At 48.9% G+C, this 23,344-nt stretch overlaps 1 protein-coding gene across 1 annotated transcript in view; it reads right to left on the bottom strand.

The window, feature by feature from the left end:
* Window positions 1–23,344, bottom strand: part of NID2 (nidogen 2) — a 64,694-nt gene that overhangs the window by 2,196 nt on the left and 39,154 nt on the right. Inside the window, exons 9-18 of the mRNA XM_084793886.1 lie at window positions 19,285–19,431; window positions 18,669–18,797; window positions 17,454–17,597; window positions 11,456–11,575; window positions 10,428–10,676; window positions 6,216–6,437; window positions 5,516–5,685; window positions 3,259–3,388; window positions 2,704–2,875; window positions 649–806 (exon numbers count right to left, since the gene is read on the bottom strand). Coding sequence (XP_084650012.1) covers window positions 649–806; window positions 2,704–2,875; window positions 3,259–3,388; window positions 5,516–5,685; window positions 6,216–6,437; window positions 10,428–10,676; window positions 11,456–11,575; window positions 17,454–17,597; window positions 18,669–18,797; window positions 19,285–19,431 — 1,641 coding nt within the window. The remainder of the gene's footprint in view (window positions 1–648; window positions 807–2,703; window positions 2,876–3,258; window positions 3,389–5,515; window positions 5,686–6,215; window positions 6,438–10,427; window positions 10,677–11,455; window positions 11,576–17,453; window positions 17,598–18,668; window positions 18,798–19,284; window positions 19,432–23,344) is intronic.

The following is a 23,344-nucleotide window of genomic DNA, read 5'->3' on the forward strand; positions in this document are numbered from 1 at the left end:
GACCAAAATACATATTTATAAATTTTAGGCATAAGAAAGAAAATTGTAGTCGAAGTTTTACATGGAAACACTGTGAATTTCTGAAGAAGAAAAAAAAAACTAAAGAATGAGAATTTTCAAGTTCTGTATTACTTATAAAGATGTTTACATTCCGTATACTTTTTAAAAAACAATGTTCAAACAACTGGATTGTAAAAAACATCCAGCTACTTGTTCAATAAATTTGAGAGCTTAACTTTCTTAAGTAGAATGAGATGCATATAGTGTCTTTGATGTTTTCTAGTAATGCAAACCATACCACAAAATAGGTAACCCTGGTGTTAACCAAATGCGTTCCTGAAGGAGGCCATCCACTTAGCACACCACGTGATAAACTCCTACATAAAACTATAACAATGGCCCAGAAAGGCCACTCTCAGCTCACCCAAGTGTAAACAGCAGTAGGGTGGGGCAGGACAGACGGACAGACGTGCTACAGTCCAGGCCTCCCCCTGAGCCTCAGAAGATTTACTGTAAGAATCACTGTAAATGTTGTTTTAAAGCTTACAGACAGAAAAGATCTAAAAGATGGGCAGAATTTGGCTTTGTAGTGACATCCCCATAGTGCTCACACTGCTGTATGGGAGGCTTGTCTTTCACCAGTATTACCTGCATCTGCCCAGCAGAGCAGTTTGGAAAAAGGGTCGAAGGTTAATCCATTGGGCAATCCAATGTCTTTGTTGATCAGAATTCTTCTGTTTTCTCCATCTAAAGATGATGTTTCAATTTTAGGAGCTTCTCTATTCCAGTCTGTCCAGTACAAGTTGCTGTGGATAAATTGTAAGATTGTCTTGAGCAGCTGTCAGAGGTTGGGGACAAGCTTAGTGGCAGGGCTCGTGCTTAGCACATACAATCTCCCATACCTCTCCCTCCACGCACTCCCCGACTCCCCAGGCCCTTGAAAGGACTGCTGTGCAGTGGAGGGTGAGCCACAGCCACAACGGCTCCGCTGATCCCCACCTCCTGGTGTTCACAGCCTTCATCTTGAGTTTGGCTGAGTTTGGTGCCTTGCTCCTGGTGAAGGGTATGGTATTGGAAGTCATGCTATCACTACACTTTTGGTTTTTTAAAAACTGGCTTCTGCCAAATGCCTTTCCTTGCTCCCCGGGGGGACGTTAAATTCTACACTGCAAGGTACCCTATGAAGACATCCATGTGCCCAAAGGCTGGCAAAGGCCCTGCCAGTGGCCCACATGGGAGCTTAGAAAGGGCCTGTGTCTCTCAGCAAGACTGCAGTATGGTGGCCTTGGCGCTTACTGGCATTACCAATCGTCCTTGCTTAGCCTCACCCACATACCTCACTCACAGTAAACACTGCCTTAGGCTGCCGTGGCTTTCTGACAACCACAGCTGTGTGCGAAGTCACTATCTAATAACTGTCTAGAGCCCTGCCTGTAACACGCCTGATGCAGTTGCCCCGAAACCCTTAATTTGTTGAAATCTTGAATTGGTCTTGGGCCTACAATCCAAAGAAATATATCTGTTAGAAAAAGTCTCAAGGTAGAAACTACGGGACCTGTTATAGAGAACTGGGTGGGATTTGAGGGACGGAGGGAATAAACTCCTGGAAAACACCAAGTGCTGAAGGGAAACCTTAGCTGTCCTACACCTGTGCCAACAGGGACAGAGACCCTCTGGCCTAACACGTGAAATACTCAGAAAACAGCTCATTCACTGGACGTGCTGTCCATATGGAAACAGGGTTGTGGAGTAGAAACTGTGAACTTCCATGAAAGCTGTAGACACTTGCTGGTGGAACCACAGAGAACCCTGGCACGCGGGGAAGAAACCCGAGTTTCCTCCACTGTGAGCATCACTCCTTGTGAGCGGCAGGAAGACGCAGAGAACACGTTGCGCTCTGTGCAAGGCTGGGATCCACACAGTGAGCAGTGCCCTGGGGAAGAGCAGCTAAGGCTCTGAGGCGCAGCGAAGACAGCAGCATGTCTCCATGCCACGAAGCTGGTGTCAAGGCAGCACTCCTGACATCTTCCTCTAGAATCCAGATCCTGGGGCGTACGAGGTACCATGTTCAGCTCCTGCCCTTTCGGACTAAGCACCAACAACTATCAAGAGAAGAGCCCTGAGGGCTACTTAGTCCTGCAGATAAGGAACCTTCATGTATAGAACTTACAAAGTCCAAATCACCTTCGAGGCTTTCTCCTCACTGTTTGCGGATGCTGCCTAATCCTGGGGACCCCTGACCCAGGCCTGGACATCCTGGGGTGACAGCCTTGGCAGTTGTCACAGAGAGGGAACATTTTTATCTGGACTTTGTATACTCTCCATCCAGAAAACAAAACAAAAAAGGCAAAGCCTTCTGTGGTTATAACAAGGCTTTTTGAGGTACTGCTGAGGAAAGCCACCATTTTCCAAAGCCCTGCCTAACAATCACCTGATCTAGGCAGCACCTAGATCCTCCCCTGGCAGGGCCAGAATTCTCTGAACGACAAATCCCAAGCTAATGTTCTTATCTGCACATCATCTTACTTCCTGCCTCATATGATGCAAACAAAAAACGAAACAAAACAAAAACCGACTTTGCCCATAAGAATGCTTGGTATCCAGCAGCATCTCGGCATGTATCTGGTAAATTAGCGTAAGCAGAGCCAGGGGCTCCACAGCAGCCCTACAGGTGAAACGAGAGGACAAAGGAAGCCGGCTAACCCTCGGATGGGATCCACAGTGATGGCTCGCGGATTCACCAGGTCTGTGTGGAAGAGGACCCTACGCTCCGATCCATCCAGCCCGGCCCGCTCGATCTTATCCAGGCCGCTATCTGTCCAGTACATTGTTCTGCGGAAGTGGTCAATGGCAAGTCCTTCCGGGCTTATCAGACCTGGAAACAAAGGCAGGACAGGAGCACTTGTGGGTGTGAAAGGTGAACAGCTGACAGAAGCCAAAGCATAAAAGTCTTAATCCCCAGAACCAAGGCAGCTGGCACCCGGCGCCGGGGTCAGGCGATAGACACCGTCAGACCCTGAAGCCTTAGTGAGAACCACTCCTTTTGGGAACAATTTGTCTCATCCCAAAAATCACCTCTCTGTTCCTCCTGTGTAACTGTCTGTTTGCAGGGGGACAAGGCCTGTACAGCTTAAAAATAATTTGCATAAAACTTAAAACCTACGCTTTAAATTAAAAACAGGAGACACCAGGACGAAGCAGGCCAAGGACAGTAAAATAAGATGTACTGCCAAGTGTCCACGGGATGAAGCTGCTGACCTGAGGTGATGATGGCCTCCGGTTCTGCTCCTGCTTCCAAGCTGGCCCGACTGATGGTCCGACCGGCAACATCCGTCCAGTAGACCATCCTCTCCCGGCAGTCATAGTCAATCCCCACAACTATGGAGCCCTTTGAGGACCAATTGCAAAATCAGGAGAGTTTGGATTTCCCGAACCCCCAAGTTCACAGCCCAACAGCACTACTGTGAGCAACCAGCATTGTGTGGTGTGGGGCAGTGGAGCCCAGTGGGTAGACACATATGTAGTGACCCCTCCCTAGGCTCAAAGCCAGGCTCAGCCACTTAACCTCTACGCTTTCATTTCCTCCAACTCTTCAATCATTAGAACGTTCATAAAGAGTCCTGGTGGCCCTACCACACAGTAAGTTCCTCCAGCACTCTTACCATTGGCCATAAAAACAGTCATTTCATGAGAAAAATCAGCCCTTTCACTGATGAGAGGATCGTCCCCACTAAGTTAGTCCTTAATATTTAAGGGTGCAGAAGATGAATGCTTCCAAGTGTTACTGGCATTTTCTCAAAAAGCCTTTCTAAAATCTGACAGTACATGCCAACAAAATTTTCCTGGCTGGTTTAATAGACTGAAATCCTCCCTGGCCTGAGCTGTAGTCACCCCTGCCTCTTAAGGTGAGCGGCACTCAGCTGTGCAGTGTAGGACAGAGCCTGTAATTCAGCAGTTTGAGGACCGTGGTCACGCAGCCTTTGGCTAGTGCAGTCTCTCCCCTGCCCTCCGCTGAATGGCAGGCTTATTCAAAACCCTAAATCTGTGATGTCCCTGCTTGAGCTCCACTTGAGCCTTGGCTTGTTTCCATTTCTAACCCAGATTCCTGCCGTGCAAACCCCCAGCAGACATGGGAACCAACACTGGCCACACCAGTCTCTGCCTTGCCTAGCAAAGTCTCCTGGAGCTTGGCTTGCTTTGTGCCTAAAGCAGTAGTCACCATGAGACACTGCAGAAGAGCTGGCATTTGTATGGGGGGACTTAAGGTCGACGGCACTTTTATTTGAAAAGTCAAACTTAAAAGCCCAGCGGCTCATGGGATTCAGAAACCATGCTTCTTGGTATGAAGGTCACATTTTAGGTAAGTTGCCAGGAAGTATGCTTGTAATTCCTGTGCCCTTTCTCCTTCAGCTCTACTGTACCCAGCTCCTCCCTGTCCATCAGACATGTTCAGAGGTGCAATCAAGTCATCTGGTGTGGCTAGAATTCAAGGTAGTTAGCATCAGGAAACTTACAAAGCAGTACATTATAGAAAGCAGGACTGGGGATGGAGTCTTGAATCTTAAGAAGAAAAGACCCATCTTTTTTGCCATACACTGGCTGCCTTTACACTTTCTTCGAATCAAACCCCAGTTGATTTAACAGAAGTAAATACAGAGACCCTGCCGGTATGAAAAGTCTGTTCAGTGTAGACAGGGGTCAGACCAGTTTCCATGGTAGATACCAATGTTTCTCTTCTTCCCACTTCAGAGAAGTCCCTCCTCCTTCCACATGGAAGTGCCTTGCTAGCTCAAGAAATACGCTTTCGGGCTGGGGAGATGGCTCAGAGGTTAAGAGCACTGACTGCTCTTCCGGAGGTCCTGAATTCAATTCCCAGCAACCACATGGTGGCTCACAACCATCTATAATGTGATTTGATGCCCTCTTCTGGCCTGCAGGTGTACGTGCAGGCAGAACACTGTTTACATCATCTTTTTTTAAAGAAAAAAGAAACAAGTTCGTGGGGAGGGGTGTGCAGCACACATGGGCACTGCATCAACAACATACACTCCCCAAAGCTTTAGCATGGATGAGAAGGATAGGAAAGAAATGAGTCAAAGTGATGTAACCAAAATGAAAGGGGACAGGCTGACATGTGATCCTGGGTGGATTTCTACCCTAACATGTCAAATGACCAGAGACAGCCTCCTGGTTTTTTAAGGCTTCCAAATGTCTGCTACCTGAACAGAACCCCCGGGAACTTGCATTCACACACCTCACAGCTCTGAAACCCTTTGTCTATCTGACCATCTATGAGCCCTCGAGATACAGCAGCTAGAATGGGTCAGACTTGTCTTTCAGCAACTGAACTCCATTAAAGCAGAGTGCAAGACAGAAGCATGTTAGGATTCCCCGCACGACACTTCCCTGCCCTGAGACACCAGGTAGAGGCCTTCTGAAAACCACTGAGCACAATTCTAGCCCCACCCCCACCCCCACCCCCAGCCCACCAACCCCCTGGAAAAACCCTGTTTACATGCAGTGACAACAGAGTCTTGGCTGCATCCTTCTGAAGCCTGCTGCCATTGAGGGGCAAGTGGCCAATCTGCTGGCCCTGGGCATAGAGCAGAAAGGTGCCCACAGACGGAGGAGTCACATCGGGCCGGGGTGTGGGCCGCAGCATGGGTGGAGCAACCGTCGGTATACCTGTTTGTGGAAACAGAGACGGGTGGGTGGGGAGAGAAAGAAGAGTTACTTTTGCACATGGGACCTTCCAAATTTATCCAGTTTTTCATATGACAGATGGCTTCCAAGGAAATTTTGGTTTCAAAGGGTTTTTTTTTTTTTTAAGATTATTTATTTCTGCCAGTTACTCAGGAGACGAAGATAACACATTGCCTCCAAACAAAGCAGAGTTTTTGTTGTCATTTTTGGAGGGCCAAGGCTCACTGGGGGCCCAGGGTGGCACTGTCCTCGTTCACCTAGGGCTGGGGAGGCAGATGACTCGCACTCTGGACTAAGATGAGCTGTCCTTATAGCAGAAACTACTAGTGAGAGAGCAATATTAACTCTAGATTGAATCCTGAGACACCCTGATAAATCAACCCAGCTTATCAATGAAATGACTTCATCAGACCTTGTAGCCCTTTTCCACCCCACCCTGCTCAGCTCGGGAAGCAAAAACCCAAGAGAAGGCCCTCAAAGGCACAAAGGAGCCTGGACCATCCCATGCTTACATGCAGGTGTGGTGCCTGGCTGCGAGCGCGTGCCCTGGAGCTCTCTGCCGTCCTTGTCCACACACCAACAGAAATCACTCTTCCCATGGCACTGCAGGGGTACGAAGTGGCCCAGGTCGTCACACTGGGGCACATACTGGTCATCCCTGGGTGTGCCCCCGTAGTGTTCCAGCAGCTTCTCCCTCCACCGCTCACAGACAGTCCGAGGCCTCTGGGTGGGCTCTGAGATGGGGAAAGCAAACCATGCATGACCAATGGAGACCGGTACAGCTCCAAGTCTCAACCCCTGATCTCTGGGCCTCCTTTTCCTCTGTCCAGTAACAAAGCCTTAGCCATGCCCCTGATACCAGGCCAGGGGAGCACATGTGTTCTCAGTTCTCTGTGGAAACCCAGGAAGGAAAAAAAAAAGTCACCCTGATGTTCCTTGATGCTCCTCTCTCCCAAGGGCAGAAGGACCTGCCATAGAGGCCCAGCCACATCAGAAAAGAACAATACACCTCACTCAGGCCAGGGGAGACACACATGGACACCTGGCCATGTGCCCAGGGCTCCTCTGATGACAGAACACAGCACAGACTCTCTGAGGACTCAGTGACCCACATGACACTTAAAAACAACCCTTTCCTACTTGTCTCCAGCTTTTAGACTTACTGGTAAAAGACCCACCTTCAGGACAAGCTATGCGTCCTAGAAAGCAGGGCTGAAGACCATGCTGCGCTGCCTGTGGTCCTCAGTTTCACTGCAAAGTTACGTGCAGCAGGAGTGACAGGGCAGCAAATGTATACAGCACAGCACCGAGCAGTGTGAAACCATCGCAGCTTCCAGAATTCACAGCCGTCAGTCACATTGTTGAAACTATCTCAAAGCTGAACCTTTCCTCCACGCTCTAGTTTTCTGCCACAATGCTGCCCCTGTTTTCTCCAGTAGCTCAACCCCCCACCTCCCACCCCCACCCCCATCTTCCTCCAATCCTCAGACTTGTGGTTCACACTGTGGTTAAAGAACGTCCTAACCCACGGAACCTAACTGAAGGCTAATTCCTGCAACTCAGAGCCTATGCTCAACAGAGTCCCACAGCCAGTTACCTCCCTGCTACCACCATCCAGATACATAACTGAAATCTCAGCACAAAAATAAAAGCGGGGCCCCTGCTTTCCCCCCAACTGGGCCTCATGCCTCTAGTTCCGCCAAACAGTACCTTCATTTCCCACTGCCCAGACACAATCACTCTGATGACTCTCTCTCACTCCTTACATCTCATGACAAAAACAGTCTCATCAATTTTACCTCTCGACACACTCCAACCAGAGGTGACACAGTCATGCATGACCTTAATCCAGCACTCAGGAGGCAGAGGCAGGCTGATCTCAGTGAGTTCGAGGCCAGCCTGATTCACATAGTGAGTTCTAGGACAGCCAGAGACCCTGTGTCAAAAACAAAACAAAAACAAAAACAAAAACCCAAACCAAACAACTACAATAAACAAACAAGGGCCATTAGATTATCTTGACTTCTTGCCACGTCTCCCATGTGTAGCCCTGGTTACAGGAATCCTCTCACACAGGGACCATGGCAACAGACTTCTGGATGGCTTTTCTGATTCCACCTTCCCCCCACCAAACCAGTGTATACTTAGCCAGCAGCCACAATGGGGGGCATTTAAACCCAGGGCATCACCACACACTGGGACCATAGCAACAGCCTCTTGGCTGGCTTTTCTGCTCCCACCTTCCTATGCTGAACCAGACCAGTGCACACCCAGCCAGCAGCCACAATGGTGCATTTAAAGCCTAGGGTATCTCAGTCCATTCTTCTGCTTGGAACCCTCCAGGTACCTCAAACAGCAAAGCTGGGGGCATCACAACAGGGATGGAGGGACCAGTCCTCTGAGAAGAGGGGAGATACCCACAAAGCCCCCAATCTCAAAACTCAGCAAGCTCACTCAAGACTCACACGTCTGGGAAGCGGCTGGCCCCCCTCAGGCTGCTATTGCTCATGACCCGACAGGAAGTAAAGGAGACAAAGGCAAGAGCTCAGCTCAAAGTGTTCCAAGACCAAATACTCGCCATCCACTTCACGGTGGGAATAAGCACCAGCAACCAGTTCCTCATCATACACCCCCAAACAGCCGCTCTTGTTTCTGGGGACCACCCAACATGGGCATGTGTCTGACTGGATGCAAACTCACAGCAAGTCAACTGGGTCTCAGGCCGCTGACAGGTGGGCCCCCCTTTCATGCCTGCTTTTAGCTATGCTACGCAGCCCTGGGCTTAACTTCTTTTCCTGCTTCTGGTTGGTTAGGGTTCAAACAGTGTGGAGTCTTGAGGGCAGAGCAAGACCTGATTATGCAAATGAGACTAGTCAGGGCTGGCAAGCCGTACCAAGGAAGAAGTCTGGGCCGACACAGAAGAATGTATCCTCAGTCATCAGCGTCTCAGCCCGAGTCACTACCCTTAGCACATGCTATTTTAATCAACTTAATACACTGCAGAGCCATCCCTCCACGGGCCCCACTAACCACTAACTCTCAAACCTCTGACAGAGAACTGAGGACTTTGAGAGGAACCATTGCAGACACAGGATTTCTCTAGGCACCTTAGTTTTTAAGGCCTGCAGACTCTTTTTCCTAATTAACAGTAGGGACAAAAAGGATCGCTGTTGTGTGACCCATTACGAGGCTATCTGTGTGATTCTTTACTGTTGATTTATTTCTTGAGAATTTTGTACAATCTATTTTGATGCTATTCACCCTCCCTCCCCCCAACTCTTCCCAGATCCATCCTCTTAATTTTTATCTACATGCTTCTTAGAAACACTAAAAATCAGCCGGGCGTGGTGGCACACGCCTTTAATCCCAGCACTCGGGAGACAGAGGCAGGTGGATCACTGAGTTCGAGGCCAGTCTGGTCTACAAAGCGAGTCTAGGACAGCCAAGGCTACACAGAGAAACCCTGTCTCGAAAAACCAAAAAAAAAAAAAAAACAAAAAACAAAAAACAAAAAACAAAAAACAAAAACAAAAACAAAAAACAAAAAACCACTAAAATCAAAAGGCAGAGGCAGGCGGATCAATGTGAGTTCGAGGTCAGCCTGGTCTACAAAGGGTGTCCAAGACAGCCAAGGCTACACAGGGAAACCCTGTCTCGAAAAAAACCAAAAGCCAAAACCAACCAACCAACCAACCAACCAACCAAAACCACTGAAGGTGCTGGCCATTTCCAAATGTTAACAGTCAAAACTGCTGGAGATTGCCCAGTTCTATTTTCCTTACAGTTAAAGCTCAGACCAGTGGTTTTGTGATTCTTTTTTAACTTAATTTTTTTATTTAATAACTTTAAAAGTAGCTCTTTGGATCCTAGCTCCCAGATCAGGGAGTGTTTGGGCTAAAGCTGTGTGGCATGTGCTGCCCTTTCTGAATAAATTCAGCAAGGGGCGGGAAGGCTGCCCAGTGTGAGCTGCCTGAGGCTCACATCGCCAGTGTGACTCTGCCCAACATGTTCCAGAACCTTGGTAGGAAGGAGACAGACGACATGTTTGCCATGAGCACCTCAGGTCAGACGATGGACTCCTAGCCTATAGCTCCTGTAAAAGCAGCTGTGAAAAAAAGGGCTTCCCACAACCATGTTGGATTGGCCAGAGACGGATGGGGCCATTGGATTAAGAGGAAACTCAACGGATCCACTGAGTTTCATACCTGTTTTATCTGCTAACATTAGCACAGCCTTCATGTTTTACCCGCTAACATTAGCACAGCCTTCATATTTTACCCGCTAACATTAGCACAGCCTTCAGTCTGCTTTCCACAGGAAAGTGACATGAATACTTTAGGCATCTCTCTTTTAGATAAAACGCTAATGCTGGAAAGGCTCTCTAGCTCTCTCAAGCCTCTCACGGTAGGCCACAGCCTGACTCACTCAGCCTTAGTCACCACTCAGCAAGGACCTGTGCAGTTGGAGTCCAATGTGTAATGAGTCCTGCATGTCACATATGTATCTGTATGTCTCTACGGCATTAACATGAACACCACATGGGTGCGCCTGTATCGTCCAAGTGTTCTTTGGAGGAAAAATTGAAATGACAATACAGCAGCCAGTCAGACCCACATCTGCACAGTCAGAGCTGGGTTATAAACCACCCACTGCCAGAGCCATTTTGTTCCTGGACTCCAGGCCCAAGGGGGGAATAAGGTCTTTCTTAGGGGCAGGAGGGTCACCTGATGGTGGTCCACAGTGAGGTGGGGTGGAACCAGGTGGAGTCTGGGTGCCAGGGACTTCATGGCCATTCGGGTCCACACACCAGCAGAAGCCAGTGCTGCCATGGCACTGCAGTGGCACGAAGTTGCCCTGGTCATCACACTGGGGGATGTGGATCCGTGACCCAGGGTAGGCATGCTGTGCTTGGGCATAACGCTGCTGCTGTTCACAGGGCTTCAGTCCTGAGATGGAATCTTCTGGAACCGCAGCTGAGGGAGGCACAAAGGAGAAATAGGAGGCACTGCGACCCACGCACACTATCCAGGCCCCCATAAAGCCCTCCGTCCTGAGCATTTCTTCCCTACAATTGAAAGCTACCACGACATAGAGAAACAGCAAGACACTAACATTTTAGAGTCCTAATTCTTATTTTAGCTTTGCTACCATCTCCTTAGATGCTCCTAGTACCCCCCATCTGCCCCATACATCCCCAGGTGACTATAAATGTAAGCTAACCCAGTTTGTTCCTCAGCCCTTGGGGGCCAAATGCCATCTGGACAAAGTGAAGAGTAACCTGCGGCACCCGCCTGGCATTCTGGGAGACTCTGGAGAAGACAAGTTAAGTCTATCCATTCTTTGGGGCCCAGAGGCTAAATCTGAGAAGCCCAGGTCAATGGCATCCACATTGCTGTGTGTTGGCCAGGTTCCCGCAAAGCAGTCACCGTGAGTACTGACTGCCGGCTCACTGGGGCACGAGGCACCTCCTGAATAAGCTTGTCCTCAATGGTTTAGCCAGACAACGTTCGGCAAAGCTGATCACCAGGGTGGTGAACCAGAGCAGCCACAGAGTGAATGGCATAGACGCCAAGAAGCTCATATACTAACTGGCGACCGGTGGACATCAGGAGGCTACTGAGAAGAATCCAGAGCTTGGAAAGTGCCCCCACCTGGCCTCAGACCTGGCTCTATCAAGAATGGGCAAGGAAGAAGCTAAGAGAGAAGTCACTGGGAGACCCCCAAGCTTAACCGAGCCTCTTCCCTCACTCACCAGATGTGCAGTGAAACCCATCCCCGTGATACCCAGGCTGGCAACGGCAGGAGAAGGACCCAGCGGTGTTGTAGCAGAGAGCTGCCTCATGACATCTGTTTTCCACACATTCATCAACATCTGCAGAGGTCAGGGACAGGCGCAGGGAGGTGAGGAGAAGGAAGGAAGGAAGACCATGACCTCATCACAAACAGCCGTGTGACTCCATGGTCCCAGCGCACATGGCCCAACAAGTTATCAACTTTAGAGCACCTCTAGGTGTGAGTGGAGAAATGCTAATATCGAACAGTTAAGTGTAAAACAAAACATGTACTGGCAAGGGGTTTTTTTTTTGCATTATAATTTTTTTTATTAATTCATTCATATTACATCTCAATTGTTATCCCATCCCGTGTATCCTCCCATTCCTCCTTCCCTCCTGCTTTCACCCTATTCCCCTTCCTTATGACTGTGATTGAGGGGGACCTCATTCCCCTGAATATGATCCTAGGGTATCAAGTCTCTTCTTGGTAGTCTGCTATCCTTCCTCTGAGTGCCACCAGGCCTCCCCATCAAGGGGACATGGTCAAATATGGGGCACCAGAGTTCGTATGAGAGTCAATGTACTGGCATGTTTTATGTCAACTTGACAAAAGCTAGAGACATCAAAGAGGGAACCTTGAGAAAATGGCCTCCATAAGACCTGGCTGTAAGGTCTTTTCTTAATTAATGATCAGCGGGGGAGGGCCAGCCCATGGTGAGTGGGGCCATCCCTGGGCTCTGTAAGAAAGCTGGCACAACAGAGCCGGGAAGAGCAAGCCAGTAAGCAGCACCCCTCCATGGCCTCTGCATCAGCTCCTGCCCCCAGGTTCCAGCCCTGCATGAGTTCGAGCCCTCAGTGCTTCTGATGATGAACCATCATATGCAACTGTGAGCAAAACACACTGTTTCCTCCTCAAGTTGTTTTTGGTCATGGTGTTTCATCACAGTAATAGTAACCCTAACTAAGACAAAAACAAATCCAGGAATGTGTTAGCAAATGCTCAGGGTAGAAGTCAAACATGTGGGTACTCAGAGAAAAATACCCTGCTGTGTATTTCTGGAGTGACTTTTGACAACAGTGAATTCTAGAAGTTATTTCCTTTCAACTACTAACCTTTAAACTGTAAATCATTAATTTCCTGTCAGAGACATTACAAAAAGAAAAGATAAATATAGATAACAATAGCCTTTTTCCTTCTTTATTTGGCACCAGCTCCCTTTTTATTCTTGTAGATACAGGTGTCAGACGAATCCCCAAACACATTTCCAGTCTAGAAAGACCTTCAGCCATGCCTGATCAGTGTTGTCCAAAGCCTTCAACTAGAGACTGCCTGACAGAAAATTACTTTTCACTTGTATGGAGAGACTTTTGATATAACACAGATGCATGCGGGAGCCTGGACTTGTCGGCCACAGATAAACAGCTTAGGCCCCACATTCTGCATGCGCTTCCCCGGGGATTTTCATAACTGTACTCAAAACTGCAGAAAGGGCAGCTTGAGCAAAGCCAACTGACATGCCTTTTCATCTTACTCACTGAAGCTGGCCCGTGCTGTCAATAGTGAGACACCTCGCACCCCATCCCACACTCAAAAAACACCCCCAGAAAACCTTGGGAGTGGAATTGCTGAAGCAGCTGTGAGGGAATGAGGTAAGGCGCAGCAGGACAGGAGCAGTGGGACAGGAAGTCTTCCAGAGGAAAAAAGGGGGGGGGGGACAAAAGGTACTGGTCAGGTCTGACCTCGGCTTGACCAAAACCAAAACAAAGCATGAGTCACAGCCCCACAACAGCAAACAGAACTGTGAGGAGGAAAAAACAAAACAAAACATGTGACAGGGTGATGGCATGCAGCCTAGAAAAAAAGAGAAGGAGCTATGCCCATTTGGTATGGCCCACGGCGGGCACACACCAGCTTAGAACACGGAACTTTATAAGCAGCGTTCAGATTTGAACCGGCTGACAGCGGGGAGAGGTTCCCTGAGGCCCCAGCCAGCTTATGTTCTCCAGCAGCTCATCCTACCACTCAGGCGTTGTCTCGGCTGGCGGCCCACTGCCCCTTATACAGGCATTCTGCCCCCTGGACCAGAAGCCCTTACGCTCACCCAGAGAGCATCTGCTTATCCTTTGCCTTTAGAGAACACAGCACCCTTGAGTCTTAAAAAAAAAAAAAAGCCCTGAATGCTCCACAAGAGCGGGCTTAACTCTACCCACAGCCACTCTCCCTGAGCAAGCAAGCTGGCTTTTCTAGTTACCTTCACCTCCCAAGATTAAGCAGAGGGTTATTTAAAAAGCATCCTAGACAGCGACTCAGTCATTGACCAACTGTCAGCATTATCCTAGCAGAAGGCCCTGTCTCTTCAGAGGCAAGCTCCAAGGCACAGCTGAGTGGGGAACTGGCTGGGCCTTAGAGGGGCCACAGAACTGACTGTGGAGCCAAAGTTATGAAATGAACGGCCAGCCAAACGCAGGAAATTCAAGCTATGACAGAATATGCCCCAGAAACACTTCCAGTGGCCGACAGGAACCTCAAGCAATGGCAGGAAGCAGGAATTCCTGACCACACAGCCTATTGCTGGACCCCAGGAGGCCTTTTCTTAGGGCTATTTTTAACTAAGAGAGAGGGGATTCCCCATGGTTTCAAACCTCTGGTGTTATTAAACCCCCCTCACCTAGGGATTCTCACTGAACCTGAAACACAGCCTGCTGTGGGCGCAGTCCTCACGGATGCCATGGTTATGGCAGACAGCAGCTGACAAGAATGACCAGCAAGGATAGAAAAAGCCCTTGAAGAAGTTAAACACAGCACACCTGAGGACTCCCTGGCCCCCCCCAAGCCGGAGAAATGTAGGTTCCCAGAATTGCAACCCACCCCCAACTCAGAGGGCCTTCCTGATAGACAGCCAGTCAGCGTCGCCAGGGCCTGAGCTCAGAGCTGGCTTTGGCCTGTCCTGAGGAGCACAAACACCAAGGGGGTGGGGTTTGCAGGAAGTCAGCGCTCATTTCACAGGACAGCTAGTCAGAAGACAGGGAAGGACTTTGGCCTCTCCTCAAGGCAGGAGCTCTCTGTTTAATCTCCACTGACATGAGGGTGCCAGTAACATCTAGCTGAGGGATGTTGAGGGCAGACAAAGACCAAGGTCAAGACAAGAGGGCTGAGGGGAGCAGGACAGCCCCTCGCTGCAAAGGCAACAGGAAAGAGGCAGCTGGATTCTAGCACAATTGACTCCACTATTCAGCCATTAAACTCAAAAACACATTAGGAAAACCCGCCTGGAACCCTCCATTTGGAGGCCATGCTTTAGGGCTCTGACATCCTGTCCTGCTCTCGTTCGGAACAGAAGTAGCTGGAAGCAAATCCAACCACTGAATGATTGACTTGCTTTCAGACCCATTGTTTTAATTCTCTGGTGCCGATTAACCGTTCAACTATCCAGACCCCAAGCTTTGGTCCATATGCCCTTGCAATCTCTCTGCTCCCTAACTGTCCAACCACACATAACTGTCTGCTTTTCATGTCTGTGTGGCATGAGGTGATCTCCCTGGAGACCTGAAGGTGTAAAAATAAACACTGTTTCTATTTTGTCCACACCCTCTCGTCCACACTTTACCCAGCATCTCCAAGCACAGAAATGCTAAGAAAAATGTCTGTACCACATTCATCTGCCTCCCGGGCAAAAACAAAACAGACCCTCTCTACCCTGGCTTCAACTCACACTTGAACCTCCAAGACTTTCTGCAACCTCACCCAGATTCTTAATGGTAAAAAGCCTGGGAACTATGGTGCTCACACTAACACAGGGCTGAAACTGCTCCAGATGGAGGCAAAGCGGAAAGCCCCGACTCTCTTCGAATCAAAGCTTCCTGCTGGTATCTCAAACCAGACTGAGAACCCAAATCCAAGCACAGCCTTTCCAGGTGTCTGGTTCTCAACAAACTGTGGCTGGAGGGAAACTGACCCATCTGATGGGAGTGAAAAACCGTGTGTGTGCCTCAAGACTGCAGAGTTCCCACAACACAGAGCCTCTTGGCAAGGATCCTTCACTCACAGGCATGAACACTAGGAGAAACGTCTCTGAATATGAATGCGTACACACATTTTACTCTGCAAGGGACTTTGATAATTAGCCTAGACTAGCATGTGGGGGGGATCATTAGGAAAATGAGCCCTCTCTGAATCCCAGAAGGCTGCCTGCCACGCGTGGCTGTGGCTATGTCAGCAGGCCTCCAAGATGGCCCTCGATGACCCCTGTCTTTATGCATAATCTCAAACCATCCCCTCCTCAGAGACTTGCTCCTAACAGCACAGTAAGACAGCATTGCAAGCATCTTCGAAACAATGACTTCCATCTTGCTCCAGGCTTTAATAAAGCAAGCTGGCCTGTGACTCAAACAGCCTTGCCTCATGAGAGGCCCACGTGACAGGAAACCACAGGGCCAACAGCCCTGACACCTGTTCACACTAAGTGCTGAAGGCTTCAGGTGACCCTCATCTTCAGCCTCACGAGGGATCCTAAGACAGCACCTACCAAATCATGCCCAGATTCCTAACCCACAGGGAACAGATGAGCCTTGTGAGGCTATTTAAAGGTCAGACCCATGCTCAACAGTATGAATGTTTAGGAAACTGAAGAACGCGCCAATATAAAGGTTATTCAGGGAAGCTACATGAACTTATAAATTGTCTAAATAGACTGAGATCTGTGACAAAACTGAAGTTCGGTTATTATAAGAGGAAACAATGAGAAAATAAGGATTGGGAAACGTTTGGAATGGGAAAGGGCCTCCTTTGGGAAAAAAAAAATTTAAGCCATATATTCTCCTTTGCCACGACATAGCTGGGCCTTCCAAGATAATGTGCTAGGACAGCCTTCCAACTCGCTGGAGCTTCATGACCAAGCTCAACAGCATGCCCCTTCACCCCAAGCCCTGTTCTAGTCTGCTTTTCTACTGTGGAGATAAAACACTAGGACCGAGGGCGATTTAGTAAAGACTTTACTTCACAGCTTATTCTTCCAGACCACCGTCCCTCACAGAGACTCAAAACAGGGACTGAAGCAGGGACCACAGAGGCTCAATGCTGCTGACCAGTGGCTTGCTCTCTGGCTCACTCCCGGGCCCAGGAATAGCTTTCTATAACAATTGAGATGTAATATGAATAAATTAATAAAAAATATTTTTTAAGCCAGGCGTGGTGGCGCACACCTTTAATCCCAGCACTAGGGAGGCAGAGGCAGGCGAATCACTGTGAGTTCGAGGCCAGCCTGGTCAACAAAGCGAGTCCAGGACAGCCTAGGCTAACACAGAGAGACCCTGTCTCGAAAAATTTAAAAAAAAAAATTTTTTTTTTTTAAAATAGCTTTCTTATACAGCCCAGGAGCACATCCCAGGGGACTGGGCACTCCTACGTCAATTAGCAATCAAAAACATGCCCACAGGCAAGTCTGACCTAGGCAGTTTCTCAATTAAGGCTCTCTCTCTATTCCCAGATTAAATCGAGGCTGTGACACGGTGACAATAAAACTGCCAGGTATGGCAACATACCCCTTTGATCTCTGAGGCAGAGGCAGGTGGATCTCTTTGAGTTCCAAGCCAGCGAAAGGCTACACAGGAAAACCAGATGCTACCTCAGACAAACCAACCAAAGTAACCAACATGTAACCCCATCTCACCAGGCGCTTGATGAAGGTTATAAAGGTGGGAGAATGTACGAAGTGCTGAAGGTGTGGGTCCCTCCAGCTTACACTAGCTCCAAGGAAGAGAAGGTTCCCAAGCTGACAGCCACGGGGGCTGTCACCACGTCTAATTCCTAGAAATTCACGGCTGGGCTTCCTTTCTGACTCTGAAGATGCCTGCTCTCTTCCGGCAATCCCAAGGCTGTATGAGTCACAGCAGGGGAGAGGCTGTGTTGTGTCTCTATGAGGGTGTATTCCTAAAGAAACCACGCAGAGTCCCTCAGACTTCCCAATGGGTACTCACCAGAACACTGATGCCCGTTGCCAACAAAGCCTGGTAGGCAGGCACAGCTAAATGAGCTGCCTCCATGGTGAATGCACCGAGCCTGCCCCTCTGGAGCACAGGTGTGACTACCATCTTGGCAAGGGTTGGGAGGTGGGGCGACCACTGAGAAGGAAAGGAAGTGAGAGTTTAACCGTGTGTGCAGGTGAGCCTTCTCTTCACAGCCCAACCCACAGACCAACAGCATCAGCACACCTGTGGATACGGAGGAACGCAGGGTCCCAGGGCCTACCCCAGTCAGAATCTCCATTTTAGCAAGATTCCTAGCTCAAGGTTCATTTGCGTGTTAAGAGTTGGGTTGAGATGTGTTTTTTGCGTGTTTGTGCTTAAAATGTCAGGCATGGCAGTTAAGTCATCAAAACAGATCCTGGTTATAGCTTGTAATTCCAGAGTACTGTGCATACATGACAGACAGACAGACAGACACAACCTCCCTCCCCAACACACACACCACACACACAATTCTTACTATCACTGTTATTTTGCCATCTTATTGAAGACTGGAATGTGTGTTTCTAGATTATCACCTAGCTCCATCAGAGGGATAAATTCAGAATTCCCAAAATGGTCTTTCAGATCCATTCTTCAGTTTGAAGTTAAGTGTGTTTTTAAAATAAATTTATAATTTTATTTATTTATTTATTTATTTTATGGTTTTCACAGACAGGGTCTCTCTGTGTAGCCTTGGCTGTCCTGGACTTGCTTTGTAGACCAGGCTGGCCTCGAACTCACAACGATCCGCCTGCCTCTGCCTCCCGAGTGCTGGGATTACAGGTGTGTGCCGCTACCACCTGGCTGTTAAGTGTGTTTTAGACTCAGAGGGTGTATTTATTGTGGATGGGGTCCCTGGCTCCTCACACAAGACAGACACCTTTCAACATGAATCCTTCCTACCGCTGGGATGTTTCTAGTCACTGTCTGGTTATGTGACAAGGCCAGGAACTCCAACCGAGAACATCGTCCGCTAACTCAATACAATATCTAGACAGAGAGAACCCAGTGGTAACATATCATCCTGTGAGGACTGAACTTAACGGCAGCTGAGGGTTACGTTGGTATATATCATGAAAGCCACACAGCAGAGCCTCTGTAGAGCGGGTGCAATGGAGACACAAGCAAATCGCAAGGCAGGATTCAGCACCCTTCTAGCTAAAGGGAAAAGGTTTTGGTACTCACAGATACAAGTGTGCTGGTCATCTGCAAACTCGTAGCCGCTGCGGCACGCACACCTGTAGCTTCCCACCAGGTTGACACACACAGAATTAGGGCCACATCGATGGAAGCCGGTGGCACATTCATTGACGTCTAAGCAAAAGTGAGGACAGAAAAGAACTGATGAAACTTAATTTCCCCACCACTATGATGCTTCAGTGGGGCTAACGGTTGACAAATAGAAACCATGGAAATGTGAGCATTTTGGACACTGGGCGAAAATCCAAGTTGCAGTTCACCAGAAATAAGGAGAAACATTTCCCAGTCTTTCCAGTTAAGCCATAGAAAGATAATTTCTGAGTACGTTGGGAATTCTTTTCAAAAATGAAACAATATTTCAAAAGATGTTTTTTTTTCTATAGCTCTTAACATCATGTTCTCACTTCCAAACTATCTTTTCAAACCTAGCCAGACTCTGCCTCAGTTTTCATACACCCACACCCAGGTTAACAGAGGCTAAAATCATTTTCTGATGGTGGCCACAAAGACCACAGGTACTTGTCTTCCGATGTCTTTAATGCTGGAGAAGGCAAGGTGAAAACAAGGGTTACGTGACAGAAACAGAGACCGTGCCACTTACCCACACAGCTCCGTCCGTCTCCCTGGAAGCCCGGCGTGCACTCACAGGTGTAGTCTGCACCTGTTCCCGGGTGGCACTTTGCTGTTGTGTCACATGTGTGGCTCCCATCGTAGCAAGGATTCACTGGAGCAGGAGGGACTGAGTCCGCTGTGTACAGGGAACAGAAAGAGGCACACGTGACTGTCAGAGACAATCTGGCAGGAAAGGAAGGAGACAGGAGTATAAAAGGAACTTTTACTCTCCTGAGGTAATTTTTGGACTTAGTCCTGGAAGCTTCTAACCTCCATATAATCTAACCTAGGCCTAGAATGTCTTCAGCCCCTGAGGCTTACTACCTTCTTAGCTTACTGACCTCTGGGCTGGCTGGTTCAACTCAGCTGTTCTGGCTCAAACTCCTCTCCTCGCTGACTTACTCAATCTGGCTTCTCTATCAGCCTCTCAATTGCTCTGCTTGGCCTCAAACTAACTCCAGCAGTCTTTTCTAATCTTCTGGCTCCTTCTCATTCTCTGGCTCATTCTGTCTTTACCCCTCTCTCTATATAAAACTCTCCCAATAACCTTGTCTCAAAAAACCCAAAACCAAACCAAAACAAAAAAACCTCTCCCAATAAATTTGCCCCCTCCCTCTCCTCTCATAGCTTCCCTTTCCTTTCTCTTCTCATGAAGAATTGGGCATATCCTACTCTGTCAATTCTTTCTCTGATTTGTCACTTTTTCTGCCACTCAATAGACATCATTTTCAAACATGGGTGCTTCCTTCTACAAACCAACTTTGCCTTCACTGTTTGAGGTTAATCACCTGTTTGAGGTCACGCCTGGACCTGAGCTTCTTTTTACCTGAAACTTCTTCTATAATAGGCCTTTACCTCAGATGTGCTTACACCTCTGTCCCCTGGCTTAAAAGCGTGTTTGTATTTCAGCCGAATCACACAGACCTACGTCTTTGGATGTGATTTCTTGCCAGAGCAGCTGTGTTCTACATTAAAATGCCATGTTGTGAATTCAAAGCTAAGGAGGACTCTGCAGCTCATAGCTGATTTCTGCAGCTGCTTTGCACCTACTCTGTAGAGAAGCTCCTGGCTTCCGGTAGGTTTGCCTCCATGGCAAGAAAGCACCCAGCCTCTCCCGGGCTCTCAGGATAACACTCCGGGCCAGATGGCTGTTCCCACAGGAGAGGGGGACTCTCTTGGAATCCACACATGTGTTTCAAGCGTGTTGGCAACGACTCAACCTCCAAATTTCTGGCTCTGAGTTTGTCAGTCTCCCACTTCAAACTCACTGTTTCTGAGGGTTCAATCTGACTTGAAGGCCTTGCAGGGTCTCAGGCCCTGGCCCAGTTAGAATCTCAACTTCAGCAAGATTCATAGCTCAAGGTCTGTATGTGTGCCATAGTTGAGAAGTGCCAAGGTGTTGGTGCTTAAAGCACGATGCACAAAGTCAAAAGACCTTGGTTAAAGCTTGTAATCTCCCAGATCGCTGCATGCACAGGACAGACAGACAGACAGTTTCTACTACCATTGCTACCTCATTAATTTACTGGAAATTGGAGTGTTTCTCTATTAACAGCTAGCACTATCGTGGATAAATTTGGAATTTTAAGTCCTTTTTTGAAAATTAAAAATATATACTATTATATGTAATTGTGTGCCTGTGTGTGCACACACATGCCACAGTGAACTTGAAGAGATCAGAGGACTGCTTCGTGGAGCGTGTGCTCACGCCTTCCACACTTCCTTGGGTTCCAGGGACTGCACTCTGGCCACTGGGCTTGTGCAGTGCTGCTTAGATTTTATCAACCTGACACACACTAAGGTCATCTGGGGACAGGGGATCTTATTTGAGAAAATGCCTCCTCCATCAGACTGGGCAGTGAGAAGGCCCAGCTGACAGCGGGTGGTGTAAGAAAGCAAACAAAGCAGCCAGGAGGAAAAAGCAGCCCTCCTCCCTGGCCTCTGTGTCCGCCCTCCTCCCTGGCCTCTGTGTCCGCCCTCCTCCCTGGCCTCTGTGTCCGCCCTCCCCCCTGGCCTCTGTGTCAGGTCCTACCTCCAGCTCCTGCCTTGGGTTCCTGTCCTGACTTCGCTTCATGATGGCCTGCAAAATCTCTAAAATGAAATAAACTTTTTCCTCCCCAAGTTGCTTTCGGTCACGGAGTTCCTCACAGCAGTAGAAAGTAAACTAGTACACATAGCGAGTTCCTTTACCCATGGAGCCATCGTGGGCCATCTTTGGACCCCCAAAAACTGCCTTTATAAAGGAATGACCACATAAACAGCAACGGCTTCCCATGGTCTACTCTTTTTAATCTTGTGCACCCATCTCCAAATACCGTCTAGAGCGTCACGCAGGCCGTAGCTGGCCTTCCTTGAGCATCTCCTCCCAGCCGGTCTTCCAGATCCTCTGTATCCCACTAAACCCGCACAAGTACACATGCAGCCAGCAGCAACGGCCTACCTTCCTTTTCTATGCAGCACAAAGCCAAGTAACTCACCCGAGGTTACAGTTAGGAAAAGTAAGTAGGGTCAGAAAGAGACAAAACCCCAAACAGCCCCAGGCCGTGGCCCCAGTTGCCGACCCTTCCGCTGCTCATGTCGTCAACTGTACCCCGTAAAGTTACCAAAGGCACAGGCAGGAGGTTCAGTTGCCCAAGGACTCCTTTCTGACTCCTCAGTGCAAAACCCAAGTAAGTAGCACTGTTCATATCTAGTGGATTTGCTTTTTAGAATGGAACACAATACATCTCCAAGGTTGGTGCTCCCAGCATCAGGCCCGGCTGTCCTGAGAGACCATCTTTCTCCTCAGTGTGGCAGCCCTTCACCTCTCCTCATGTGAAGTGTTTGCTTTGCCTCAGTCTGGAACTGTAGTCTCGGACACAGGGGACTTCAAGAGACCCATGGACACCCGTCAGACTCTGCACTGGGCCATTCTGGCTGTCACAGTGTAGAGACCAAACCAATGCCATTTTGTATTCAGGGCCTGAGAACTTGACCCCCACTGTCCCCTGCCCCCCCCCCCCCCCCCGCCAAGTTTCCAGGGACAGCCACAAACATATTGCTAGTAACCGTTCCTAGGAGCTTGCACCCAGGGCTAACCAATCAAAGCTACAGGTCACAGTGACCAGAACAAATGAAAAATTCCCTCCTGTGGTCTGGCCCGGGTCCCCTTGGTCCCCCAGCCAATCAGCCTAAAGGACAACTTTCCTGAACCCCTCTAACCTATCATGTAACAGCAAGGCTTGGAACCCACCCACCCCCGCTCTGCAGTTTTTTCTTTTAAAAACCCTGTTCCCCTAGCACTAGGGGCCACCATCTTCCCTCCTCACAAGGGAGCTGACGGTCCAGGCCCTGAGCTTGAAATAAATGAGACCCTGTGTGATTTATATCTGGCTGCTTCCTGGTGGTCTTTGAGGGTTTCACAACTTGGGCTTTACAATAGCACTCTGTGCATGATGTAATATCAGGGAGGGGGGCTCCGCCTCTTAAGTCTGTGTCTGAACCCTGTCTTGGAGGGCAGGTTGGTAAACCCCAGGACACACCAAGAAGTCAACAGTTGTTTCACCATTAGAAGCCAGAAGCACCTGCAGACACACCTTGGCAGGACCCCTGCCTGCACTTGGCACCAGAATTCTCCTTCACGTCTATCTCACTCGTGACGCCCAGCCACCTGCTACAGCTGAGATCTGTCCAGAGCAGCAGCTAGCCTCTGCAGCCTGCTTCAGAGGCTGGCTACGGCAGCCTGCTTCAGAGGCTGGCTACGGCAGTCTGCTTCAGAGGCCGGGCTGGCCCCAGTCCTTCAGGACTTTCGCTGTCTCTTTAGCACTCCCGCCTTCCTACTGCCCAAGTTTGATTCTCCTGGTTTTCTCGAACAGTCTGCTGTAAACTGGGATGCCAGGGCTGAGATATCAGCACTTTGTGATAAGACCTTGCATCCACTCTGTAAGACACAGCACAGCGAACTTTTACAGCAGAACATTCTTTATCAGTTCCCCCATCGGGAACAGAATCTAAGGCTGGCTATGGGTTTGCCTTCAGTTCAGCTCAGGACAGGGAATCTCTCTGCCAAA

This window comes from Acomys minous (genome assembly GCF_964271855.1).
Source record: "Acomys minous genome assembly, chromosome: 9".
NCBI lineage: Eukaryota > Metazoa > Chordata > Mammalia > Rodentia > Muridae > Acomys > Acomys minous.